General features: G+C 45.5%; 1 protein-coding gene across 1 annotated transcript in view; it reads left to right on the forward strand.

Moving 5' to 3' along the window:
- The window catches only part of cacna1db (calcium channel, voltage-dependent, L type, alpha 1D subunit, b), a 681678-nt gene that overhangs the window by 487376 nt on the left and 180543 nt on the right, over nucleotides 1–13759 (forward strand). Inside the window, exons 32-33 of the mRNA XM_078543507.1 lie at nucleotides 7436–7480; nucleotides 7957–8085. Of these exons, the coding sequence (XP_078399633.1) occupies nucleotides 7436–7480; nucleotides 7957–8085 (174 nt within the window). The remainder of the gene's footprint in view (nucleotides 1–7435; nucleotides 7481–7956; nucleotides 8086–13759) is intronic.

Consider the following 13759-nt stretch of genomic DNA (forward strand, 5'->3'; position numbering starts at 1 on the left):
TCTAGTCCAGTTCAGTTTCTGGTCAATGGTAACTCCTAGGATATTGATAGTGGAGGATTCAGTGATGATAATGTCATTGAATGTAAAAAGGGGTGATGGTTAGATTCTCTCTTGCTGGAGATGGTAATTGCCTGGCCCTTGTGTGGCGCGAATGTTACTTGCCACTTGTCAGCCTAAGCCTGAATGTTGTCCATGCTGCATATAGGCATGGACTACTTCAGTATCTGAGGAGTTGCAAATGGTGCTGGATACTGCAATCATCAACTTTTGACCTTTAGCTGGAGGGAAGGTCATTGATGAAGCAGCCAAAAATGGTTGGGCCTAGGACACTACCCTGAGGAACTCCTGCAGCAATGTCTTGGGACTGAGATGATTGGCCTCCAACAACCACAGCCAGCTTCCTTTAACTAGGTATGACTCCAACCAATAGAGAGCTTTCCCCTTGATTCCCATTGACTTCAGTTTTGCTAGGGCTCCTTGATGCCACACTCAGTCAAATGCTGCCTTGATGTCAACTTCCTGACTCCCTAAAGTCTTTTCACCATCTACAAGGCTCAGGTCCAAAGTGTGATGGAATACTCTCCACTTGCCTGGCTGAATGCTGGTCTAACAACATTCAAGAATTCAACACCATCCAGGACAAAGCAGTCTGCTTGATTGACACCCTATCCTGCCACCTTAAACATTCACTCCCTCCATCGCCAGCACACTGTGGGCAGAATTTTGCCCTTGATGGGCAGGCGGGCCCCATCGGCTCGGCGGCGGGCGGGCAGCCGATCGCCGCCACCGAAACGGGCCCCGCCGCTATTTTAAGTGGGCGGGCCAATTAAGGGGGGGAGGCATTCCCCAACTGTCAGAGTGTGCTCTTTCGCACATGCGCACGAAAGAGCGCACATCTCCCTGAGACTAAGTGCTGCCTCAGGGAGAGCGTTGACAGTGTTTGAAACTTTAAAAATAGAAAAATTAAAAAATTATTAACATGTCCCCCTCATGTGACAATGACACACGAGATGGGACGTGTTAATAAATATCACAAAAACTTTATTAAACTTTTTTAAAACAGACATGAAACCTCATCCCGCTGGTGGATGAAGTTTCATGTTTTTTCAGAAGCCCGCTGGGGCTCCTGGCCTGCCCGCCAGCCTTAAGGTTGGACGGGCAGGGCCTTTAATTGGTTTAACTACCCTGTCAGTGGCCTCAATTGGCCATTGACAGGTCAGTGGGCAGACAGCTGATTTCGCTGTCTACCGCCTTCCTGAATATTTAAATGGGGTGGGATGACGTCAAGGATTCCCCCAACATCATCCCGCATCATTTTCGAGTTGGCGAGCGGGCCCCGCCCATAACTCGCAGACGGAATAATTCTGCCTTGTATCTGGAATGTGCATTATTTACAAAATCCACTGCAGTAACTCGCCAAGGTTTCATTCACAGTACCTTCCAAACCCATGACCACAACCTCCTAAATGGACAAGGGGTCCTCCCTACCAAACTCAGTGTTTGGAACTCCCTACCAAACAGCACTGTGAGAACACCTTCTCTAAACACTGCAGTGGTTCAGGAAGGTGTCTCACCAGCACATATTCAAGCGCAATTAGGTATGGGCAATAAATAATGACCTTGCCAGCGCACATTGGAAAAAAAAAATGAGACCTGACAATAATACCTAACGTCACTGATTGGTGCCAAATCAATCTTAAAAATTATTGACACTCAGAAAATAAGGCCCAATAAGTTTTAATGCAGTGCTCACATACTGTTTAATGTATGATGCCACAGTTGCATGATCTTATTTCATTCCTATAAGATTGCTGTTTCATATATAGCAAAGCTAGTCTTTTATAGCATATTGTGAATCCATCTAACAACGTGGATCTACTGTTGTTTTTGCATGTGTGGATCATATATCTACACAACTGAATTATAGATTAGTTGCTATAAACATTGTTAAAGAACATATTGACACAGTGAAGCAAAGTTAGGTAAAGTAGATAAAAATATAAAGGGAACTGCTTTATTGACAAGGTGTAAAATTCTATATGCCCAACTGTTCTCTGATCTTACGGGAACTAATTAACTATACTTTGCAGTACTGGTTAAATATTTTTTTCTATTCCGTTCTTCAATCTTTAATTTATTGTTCGATTTAAATTTCATGGAAGTTAATTAGCAAAATATTTTACTAATCTATTTATATTGTTTCCTTTTCATTCATTTACAGAGAAAATATTTGTATTAGTGGCCTCCATTATTTTATATGTGTATGTGCTATTTATCATAAAAGAAAGTTATCGTGAATTATGCAATTTTATAATTGATGTTTGTCATATTATAATAGTTTCTAAAGCATCAAAGCATTTTAAACATTATGCACCAGTAATTGCATGCATTGGCACCACACTCTATTTGCATGAATTTGTTGAACTCACTCTTCATCATCATTTTCCCTCTCCCATATTTTCACCATTATTACCCTACACCTGAGACATGGAACCATTTCAACTCCATGTCTGCTATTGTTTTATGCAATCAGTTGCTGTGACAGAATGTGGGTGCTTGAGGAGAGGTGTAGTTGCAGCTTTTGTCTGCAAAAATACTAATTTGTTCATAACATTCAAATTAATTATTATAGTTGGCCTTGGGTCACCAGTTGAATGTCATGGTCAGTAACCTAGCCCTTTATCATATCAATCCAATTTGAGTATATAATTTTGATTGTATTTGTGTTACTGATATATGTAATTTTTAGATATAGTTGCAATAAGAAAAATATACTTGCATGGACTGCTTTAATAAATATATTGTGCATGTATAAGTGACTTTGTTTTCTTATCAATTATTGAATTTAAGTGAGTGAAAACAGTAATCAAGTTTTGCATGGGGACTATATGGTGTAATTCATTAGCACATTATCCTTTGACCTCTGGAAGCTGGGTTTGAATGCAGCCTGGATTAATGTGATGAAAGCGTCCAAAGCTTACTAATTGTAAGGATCCTATGTGAAATGAATTTGGATCACCTCAACCCAGTTGGCATTAAATAAGCAATCTTTTTCAGAGAGGCATATTTTAGGATATGGAAACGTCACACTGATGTAGCAGTTGGTGCTGTTCTGAGACTGGAACTAAGCACAATGTTGAGACACAATGGACAGTACTTCTAACCAGCACTATACCTAACCAGGGAGTACTTGACACTCTGGACTGGATTTTCAGGTTCCGCCAGAGTTGGGAACAGAGGTGGGTGGGGGTCCAAAATGACAGCAATGGTCTGTGTGCCAGTTTACCAGTTTCAACCATTTTCACCAGAACAAAGACAGGACAACAACAGGGCAGCCCCACATTTCTGCCCGATCCATGATGAATGCCAGTTAAGATGGAGCTCATGAAGAGCTCATTAATGGGGGGGATAATGTGATTTTCATAGGGGTGCACAAGTTGCATGGGCTGTCTGGGCAGACCAGGTGAATGGAGGTGGATGCACTAGGAGCCAGTCATAGCCATACCAACAAATTAACTGGCCCCATAAACGAGTGAATGGCACAGAGGGGAATTGCCATGAGGAAACAGGTGCAATCAGCGGAGTGTAGGTGGCAGGGTGAGTGGTCAGCAGCTATCACCCTACTGGCATAGCAATGGCATAAGGACAGGGGAGGCCAGAGCCGTGACCAAGCCTGGCGGACTGGTGGGTTGGGGAAGGGTCTCCTTTATGGGCAGCCTGCATCTGTCAGAGATCTCCCCAAAGGTATGTTCTCCCCTCCAGCGTTCTCCTCCCACCTGCCCGGATGTTCCTTCCCCAGTGGCAGGATCCCAGACTTACCTTTAAGTATGGGCTCCATCAGCATCTCCTCTTCAGGACTGCCTACAGTCCTAACAGTGGCCACCATTCCCAATGGCGCTGGTTGGACAAGAGAGCAGCCAGCCTTCTGATTGTCTGGCAGCTCTCAGAGGCAGGACCTCCTCACCAATGAAGGCGGAAGGCCTACTTTGACCTAATTAAAGGCCCAATGGCTGGAAAATGGCTATGGGGCAAGCCGGCCAATTGGATGTGGCTCACTACCAACTTTTATGTCAGAGGTGGGGACCCCAACCCCAGCATAAAATTTAACCCTATGTGCTTGTTTCTCCTGCAAGGCCAAAAGAGAATGAGGTTTTCTTCTCATATCATTACACCTTCCCTCGCCACTGCGCCATGCAGGCTCTGGTCCGAGAGTTGAAGATCTTCTGGGTTACATATTTCTGTTAGTTGAAGGCATCCTAGGAGATGTTTCATCATTTGAATTGAATTTCCAGTCACAGTCGATACAGTTTGGCTGTATCCCCACTTCTGCATAAGGGCCTTGCAGTGGCTGACACCAGTCCTGAGGCAATTGAGGCACAGCCAAGTAGGCTGTTCATGCACCCCTCCCACGTTCAGTTGTAACATGCACCTTGAGGCTCCTCAGTTTGTGTGACTGCTGGAGGATGAATACCCAGAGACCTGCTCTGAGGGTTGAGGTTAGCACTCATCTTGCCAGAGATATCAGGTCATTAAATCTTTTCCTATGCTGGATGCAACTTCTTCTGACCATACTTCTTCCATTAACTGTGTCACCAATGTCCATTCATGACTGTTTTGTCTAGCTGGGTGGCACCCTCCTGCCATCCTTCAGGAATAGGACCTTTATTTTCTCCCTCAGTCTTCAGGTCCACATCTGAAAATCAAGGGTCTTCCCTGCCCCAGATTCCTGAGCTCTGCTGAGACTTTGTGGAATTCAAGCTTTCTGTGATTTTTTCACTCTGCAGCAACAGAAATGAAGTGGCAACTATTGTAATGGCTGCCATGGTTAGTTTAAATGGACCTGCACTTGAGTTGTCCCACCTCCATTCCTGCCCTTGGGGCCATTAATTGGCTGCCTGCCTCTATAGCAATCAGGGGGTAGCCCCTGTGAAACCCGGCATCCAATACTGTTTCCCTCCAGGTCAGGTTTGGGACCCGGAAATGGTTCCGACTTCTGTTTCCTGCTCCCCTAGTGAAAATCCAGCCCCGGATGCCTGAAATGGGAAAACATCTAGAGTCCGGTGCTGAAACTCCTAATGTTAGCCAGCAAAAAATCAGCAATTTAAAGGGGAGAAAAGCACTTGAGATCTGAGATGCTTATTACGTAACTCATATTCTTCAGCTATTTGCATGCAATTATTTTTTATAAATTGGTTTATCTGTGAAGTGTAGCAAGTAGAAACTGCTAAAGATCTTGTGCATTTCCTGATATCTAGTTGCAGTGCAGTTTTGACCAAGCTCTCAGGGTAAGGTCACTCTAGGATAGAAAAATGAGAGATTAAAAATCAAGTTTTTGTATTAAAATGGAAGTGCATGTAAATTATAAGGTTATAAGGTATCAAATTCTCTTATTTCTGTACAGTGATTTATGAAGGACCTCAGTATAACAAATTACAAATGGAAATAGTTATTTCTTTATTGGGCATTTAGGGCTGGATTTCTGCTCCTGAGGCAGGTAGCTTGAGTCAGAAATTTCCCAGCTTTGCACACCCACCTCGGGGAAAAAGTGCCCTGATTTTCACTCTGGGTAGGGTGGGTGCGGGATAAGGTCGAGCCCACCATCTCCAGATGCAGATCAGATGTGACCACAGGGGCTGCAGAGTGCTGAGGCAGGCTGTTTAAAAGGCCCACCTGAGTTCTATGGGACTTTGTCCCAGTTGTATTGCTAAATATTAGACCCTCTAGCCCTCACCCCTTACACTTCATACTTCATGCCCTCCCCCCACCCACTCCCCACTTCACGCCCCTCTCCACCCACTCCCCATGCTCTATGCATGTCAACTCATGCCCCCACCCACCCCTTATAGCCTCTATGCCAACTCATGCTGCCCCCCTACCCTTTGCCCTTACACCCTCCATGCCAAGTCTCCACCATGGGCAGACCTCAGAAGCTGCGTTGAGATAATATAAAAAAGAAATCTAAATATCTATTACAGTTTTCACAGTAGTAAACAGACATTCCCATTCATGAAAGCCCATTCAGTACATTTAAATCCCCGCAAGTACCTAATCCTGTATAAAAACAAATATTTGTACTCATAACCCAACATCTAAGGTCCTTTAATAGCCCCTTTTAAGCTGTCAATCAAACTGTGAACTTACAACCCCCCCCACCCCCCACTGTAATAATGATAGGTTGTGGAAGGCAGCCAATCATTAATAATGCTATAATGATAGCACCTGGGTTGTGTCAACAGCAATTGAAACTGATAGAACAGATTGTTTTTCAACTATTACAGGCACAGACAGGCAGTTTTTTCAATTTTTAAAGGACTGGCCATTTAAAAACTTGACAGCTCTATAGCTCTTAACCACCCTTTAAGAGCATTTATGACCTCTGTAAAGACCTGTAATTACCACACTGTGGGATAAGACTCTTGCTCCAGCAAAACTGGAGCCTGTTTGAAGTCAGCACCGAGTTCAAATGGCCTGGCTGAGTTCGGGTTTCCCACATGTGGGAGCCACATCCTGCTCCTGTTCCCATTTGTTGGAAATGGCGCATGGGGCTTCCAGTTCCGGGTCCTGCCCACCATTTTTAAAGGCCCCTGGCATCTCCACAACTCCATGAAAATCCAGACTTTAGTCTACTAAATGTTTGCACAGCTCTTGCGGTTGTTACACAGTTCCTTTGAAATGTATTTGTTTCTAACCCATTATTACATCTATAAGAATTATTAAATACAGCCATGGTAATTTCACAATAATAAACAAACACTCCCATTCATGAAAGTCCATTCAATACATTTAAATCCGCTCAAGTACTTAATCCCTTATAAAAAAAACAAACTGTAATTAGCTAAAGGGCCAACAAGTGTGAATATTTTGCTGGTATACAGTTTATAAAATGTACCTTAATTTTTAATGCACTTTGAGATTTTACCTCATCAGTAGTAACTTGTACATTTTTGGTAAATTATGTATTAAATTTTAGTTTGGCCCCAAGCAAACCCAACCAGCATCAGGTGGCGAGCCAGCTGAAGAGCACCCCAAAGGTGAGTTCCTCTTCAGTTCTGTGGTTTTGGGAGGAGCAGAAGTGCTCCTCAACGCTCCACAACTCCAGCCTGGGTCACTGCCACTCTGCTGCCCCAATCCCAGGAACCTATTTCCAGCACGGAAGCCAGCCTGGATTACAGTTCCCTTGTGTTGACAGGTATTCCAGCTGCAGTCCTCCAGCTTGGCGCAGATGAGGTCTGCTCCTCAAAACAGGCTAGCCTCCCAGCAGAACTTCTGGGCAGCTGACTAGTGTGTCCCACCAACCAGCTGCCTGCCATTCCATGAGGTGGATAGTGCATTCAGTTTTTGTTCAAACTGTTCTCTCTTGTTTAAATCTTGGTGCTTCTAATTTAAGTTTGTTATTACTTTATTTAGTTATTAATTTAAATATTCATTTCTAAAGCCTTTTGCAAAGCCAACAGAGAGCCCCCCTACAGGGGAATCTGGGGTAAGATACAAAAGTGTTCCCCGATGTTTACCTTGCATGGATGTTTTCTTTCCTGTGAAATTCCTCTTTTAATTTTAAGCCAATATTTGTCCCTGACTTTCAGCCTTTAAGTTACTAATGTCAATCAGCTTTAATATAAATATTGTGCAGTAGACTATGTTTGATCCTACATAATAAATTTTCAGAATTATGTTGACCCCTATTGATGGTTCAAAGCTAAAAAAAACTGGAATTGATAGGAAACATAAATTTTCTGAAAATTTATCATTTATCGCATGAAGTTTTTCTAGATCTCAGTGTGCTTATACAGATCAATGCTGTTAAATATGGGAAAGTGATTGAGGCATACCTTGACTTCCTTTGTGATTACCTTTCTGATTGTGTTCTCCCTGTTTTGTCTTACAATCTTTTTAAAGCATTTATTCATTTTTTCTTGTGGATTGATTTTGATTGAATTTGTACACAATTACCTTTAGAGTTCAGAGGAAAATTCCAGAATTTCCATTACCTTCTTCCGTCTCTTCCGTGTAATGCGATTGGTCAAACTACTGAGCCGTGGTGAGGGGATACGCACATTGTTATGGACATTTGTCAAGTCCTTCCAGGTTTGTATGCATGTTTGTATCCTTGTAATTGAGGAATTAATTGATATATTACAATTATATGTCAAAAAAAGCAAATTAATATGTGCATTACGTCTAATTCTTGCTAATTATATCAAAAATGTGCACTAGTTTTTTAATGAGTGTCCTGCCTAGCTTCTAAATGTGGACCATTTGACTAAAAGTTCATAGTGACATTTGGTATTAAAACCCAGCTCATGGGCCAGAAGTTTACGCTCTCAGAACAGGCACACAGCAGACTAGAACTCATGTGAAATCGCACTAGAAGACATCGAGTGGGCATCCTGACGTCATCGTGCCGTTACATGATATTACGGTTTGTGGGCGCGCTCAGGAGTCGAAAGCGCGCCTGCCAACAATTAAAGGGGCAATTAAGCCCCTAATTAAAAAGGCAATTGTTGGCAATTTTATGTGGCCCGTGCAATTTAGCGGTTGTTTGCAAGGGCCAATCGGCCAGGAGGCCATCCTGTTTTTAATTGAAACTCGATCCGGAGCGGGATAAAAGTCGACCAGGATCGTGGCAATTTGAGTAGGTAGGAGTTTAGGTGTGAGTTGGTTGGAGGTGGTTTTCAGGCAGCTCATTACATTTTCTGGAGGACTCTTTGGCTTACAAGCTTTCTTAGAGGCTTTCTGCAGAGTGCCACTTTCAGTGCACTATCCTGTGCCATTTGTATTTCAGCAAATGGGGATTGTCTACTCTGCTGAAGGGACCTCCTCCAAAGACGAGGAGAGGGCCAGAAGGGAGAGGAGGCCGAGTGTCTGCAGGCAACGTCCCAGAGAGCAACCTGTGGGAAGAGAGGTGCAGCCAGAAGGGATGTAGGGCCAGGAAGAAATGTAAGGCAGAAGGGCCCGCAGAAGACACCATTATCCTGCAGCCAGAGTCTACAGGCAGCGCTTTAGCTATGTGGACATGTTTGAGACCCATGCCGATGGAGGCTCCGGCTGTACAGGGACAAAGTGACCTCCATATACCAGACGATTGGCCCGGAGATCGACTCAAACAGTGTAGGTGGCCACCCTATGCCAGTGGCTCTTAAGGTTAAAGTGGCCCTGAACTTTATCACCTCCAGTTCTTTACAGAAGTCAGTGGGAGATCTATGTGGTGTTTCCCAATCTGCTGCCCATAGCTGCGACAAGCTGGCCACTGAACCTCTGTTCAGACAGGTCATGAACTTCATTCATTTCTGGACTGACGAAGCCAGCCAGGCTGAGCAAGCCAGAGGCTTCGCTGCAATTACTGGGATCCCCTGCATCCAAGGAGCCATAGATTGCACACATGTGGCCATAAAGGCACCAGAGAGCTGGGTGCCTTCATCAACACAAAGGGTTTCCACTTCATGAACGTCCAGATTGTTCGTGACCATAAGACACAAATTTTACAGGTCTGCGCCGAATACCCTGGCAGCTGCCATGATGCATACACCCTGAGACAATCCCAGGTGCTGAGGCTGTATGTCGCTCCAGCTCGGTTGGATGGTTGGCTGCTGGGTGACAAAGGCTATCTCCTGAAAATGTGGCTCATGACGCCGCTCAGGACAGAAGCGGAGGAGAGGTACAATAGAAGTCATGGCTCTACAAAGGCGGTAATTGAGAGGACCATTGGGCTGCTCAAGATGAGGTTTTGCTACCTGGACCAATCGGGGGAACACTTCAATATCCCCCAGAGTGCATCTCACTTATTGTAATGTGCTGCGCACTGCACAATCTGGCTCTGTCAAGGAGGGGGGCCATTTGATGATGAAGGAAGTGAGGCAGCCCCACAGTCCATAGAGGACTACTCAAATGAAGGGTTTGGGGAGGAGCCGGAGGAGGCCCAGGATAATGATGTAGATGCAGAAGTGAGGAACCTTATGGGAGGCAGGGAGATCAGGGAGGCCTTGATTCTCCGGTTCTTTCAGCTAGGAATCCAAGGCATAGCTTGAAAGTGAAGGCAAGGGTGATGCCACCATACTGAACATTCCTGATTAGGCCATCCTGTGACCCTTATATCCAGTAATGACCTCTGAAATAAAGGTTGCAGCCCTACCTGCCTGTCACAAGCCACTCCAATGCTCAGCACCTACAAAAAACATGAAGCACATTCAGGCAATGACACATAATGAACTCTTTATATGGTGGTCCCGTTAACACAATTGGTACATAAAACACATATTAACTGAAGTTATATGACCTGTCAGAACCCCTCTTGTGTTTACAGTACCTTAAACTTCCGCTTGCGAGTGCTGCATGTTGGTGCCCCCCACCTCACTGGCAGTGGCATTAGAGGCAGCCTGCTGACTGTGAAGTCCTACCGGCCCTGATGACCTTGGCAAACGTCCTCTGGCTTTGTGCAGGAACCGCGTGGGAGGGAGCATCCAGCGCATGGCTGGGTACTCCTGAATCATCGTGGCCTCATCAGATGCAACGGGCACTAGAGAGAAGCAGAGGAGCTGCTGCTTTCATCTGGAGTGTTTTGAGAGGAGCCCACAGATGCAACATGCAGCTCGTCCACCAGTGTGATGTTGGTTTGAACCTCCCTGTTTACCATTGATGGATGGGCACCTGGCGGAGTGACTAGATGCCTCATCCATCTCTCATACTGACAGTGACCTGCTGAGGTCACTGGCAGTATATGGGCTTGCAGGTCCGAGCACAACCCCAGAAATCCCTGATTCTGTTCCTGGAGTTGCCTCTCCATGAGAATCGCTACTCTATCTATGGAGGAGGCTGTGCACTCGGTGCTCCGGGTCAACACAGTGCTCGCGCTCGGCATGGACTCCTCCAATACAGAAATCATGGTACGCAGGCCCTCAGGGATCTCCGCCAGATCTTCACGTGCATCCTGCTGGACATCCAGCATTCACTGCCTGATGGACAACTCCAGAGGCTCATCATCTGCCTCGGACCCAGCATGGTCCTGATCTCCAGCAGTCCTTCAACTGCCGGCGCCCTGGGCATGCACACATGCAAGTGTGATGTCCCCCCACCACTGTGCACTACCATCTGAACCAACGCACTATTGTCCACCGACGTGCCTTTCTCTGCTCTGGTGCTAGAGAGAGGATGTGACATGGGTGCATCTGTCCGCGGCTCCTCCTCGGGTGTCAAGGAAAAGTCTTTGGGGTCTCTCAGGCATCGGGAAAATGGAACATCTGAGGGAGGAAGAGAATATGTTGATAACATCATAACAAAGTGACTGTGCATGCACAACGGGTGCTTGTCACAATGGACAACTGCCTCACTGAGGCATTGTGATTGGACAAGCAATGGGGACTTGTGATTTGAACTTCTCATGTGAGATGCCACAATGCAACAACTCTTATGCACTCCTCCAGTTGCTCATCTGTCCACTAGACTCTTACCTTCCTCTGAGACCCTTTCCTTTCTGTGACCTGTGGATCTTGCCTCACACTCACATCCCATGTCGAGGGCATCCACCTCAATCTTTGAAAGAATCAGGAGATTGGTCAGCCCACCACCTGTTTGTGCATGCTCCAGCGCATTATGGCTGCTTTTCTTCTGTACAGACTAAAGTGCATTCATTAGTCCACCCTCTACCTGCTACACCATACCAGTCTCGCATCCCCCACCAGGAAACCCAGGTTGAGATGCCCATCAGATTGGCACACCTCAGCCTTGTACACACCCAAGGCAAGCAGGCACATCTCCCAGCCATGGCTGGCACAGGGATATGTGGCATTTGGCGTTCTGCATCTTGCTTCCCTGAGCGCCATGAAGAACGGTCACCTTCCAAGACATCCATAGAGAGTTCAGTGCCGTGCCGGTACTCATCCTTGTGGAGCAGAGAAGATCACTGTGGCACACAGCATCATGCCAGCTCACCTGGGTAGCCACCCCTGTCCAGGCCTTCTTTGTCTGGTGAGGTGGCCTCCTCTTGCCATCCTGCAGCATGAGGAATTCATGCTGGGCACCCATTGCCTCCATGAGAGTGTGCAGGCAGACATCAGAGATGCAGAGGGCAGAGTGCCCACTGGCATTGCCTTCCCACCTGGCATGCCCAGCAGCTACTGAGATCATAACTCCTGTCGACTAAAAAAGCTCCCTGAGGCTCCTCACCCACTCCTTGCAGCCTTCAGGGAGCTGCCTGTGCTGTTTTTAACCGCCCCCCCCAGGTGCCCATTGGATTCGGTGTCCGTCACGCTCCCACCTCCACCAGCAGTGCTGAGCCACTGTCAGTGCGCATTTCATGCTGGCCGGCCCTTAATCGTCCCGCCAGCATAAAATCATGTTTGGGCTGCGATCACGGGCGGGAGCGGATATCACATCTGCTCCCTCACCCACCATTCATGCGTGCACAACGTGCACAAAATTCAGGCCATGGACTAGACAGAGATATTCCTTGAGTACTGACTGCATTGTTAAATTTTACATTCAAATATCATTTCTGTTCTACCAATTTTTGATCATAGAATCGTAGGAATTTCAGCATCAAGTAAAGTCAATCAACTTCATACTTTCACATTTGTGCTAGGGCTTTCACTGAAGTTATGTACTTTGATCCCATTTTCCATACCAGGTTGCAAATTAGAATATGGCACAGCAGCAGAATGTACCTGAGGAAACAGAATCACAGAATCATACAGTGCAGAAGAGGCCCTTCGGCCCATCGAGTCTGCACCAACACGTGAGAAACACCTGACCTACCTACCTAATCCCATTTACCAGTTAACTTGGCCCATAGCCTTGTTATGACATGCCAAGTGCTCATCCAGGTACTCTTTAAAGGATGTGAGGCAACCTGCCTCCACCACCCTCCCAGGCAGTGCATTCCAGACCGTCACCACCCTCTGGGTAAAAAAGTTTTTCCTCACATCCCCCTAAACCTCCTGCCCCTCACCTTGAACTTGTGTCCCCTCGTGACTGACCCTTCAACTAAGGGGAACAGCTGCTCTCTATCCATCTTGTCCATGCCCCTCATAATCTTGTACACCTCGATCAGGTTGCCCCTCAGTCTTCTATGCTCCAACGAAAACAACCCAAGTCTATCTTGGTTAGGGAGGAAGGTGGGGCTGGGCAGTGGGAATGGAGGGAGGTGCAGGGGGGCAGGCTGCCGGAATAATCACAACAGGACCCACTTGTGCTGAACTGCACCTAGTTAGTTTTTCAGTGGCAATGTAGAAGTCCATGGTCTAGAATGTCCTTCACTCTTGCTTGTATGGGGAAATGTTGTAGTGGATGGTGAACGCATAAACAGTAATATTCATGTATTCATTTGAGTTAGTAGTTCAATATTAGATAGGTACATAAATAGATAGTTGGATGGATGGAAAATAAAAGGGTAGGAGGGATGTCAAAATGAGTTAAATATACTTATACCTTTGAATATCTGAGGAATCATTTTGTGAGCTTGCACTCCATGTGCAGAACTTCAGCCATTCAAAATGAATGTGGAAATGTGGGCATGACTTCCATTATTTTCTCCAAAATTGTAGACATACAAAATAGTCAATTATAATAGATAATTTATTTGCACAAAGCATTTGAAAGCTCTGCTTATTTCATTGTATAATCAGGCTGCCAGAAATCTGATAGAAATATTACCTATATTGTGATAGTTAATCATCAGCAATTCAATATATGTGAAAATAATACATTTTTCTGAAAATTCATGTAGTGCCTAAAAAGCAATTGATGAAAATATCAGAATATGTCTTGT

Source organism: Cetorhinus maximus, chromosome 6, assembly GCF_964194155.1.
Source record: "Cetorhinus maximus chromosome 6, sCetMax3.hap1.1, whole genome shotgun sequence".
In the NCBI taxonomy this organism is placed as follows: Eukaryota; Metazoa; Chordata; class Chondrichthyes; order Lamniformes; family Cetorhinidae; genus Cetorhinus; species Cetorhinus maximus.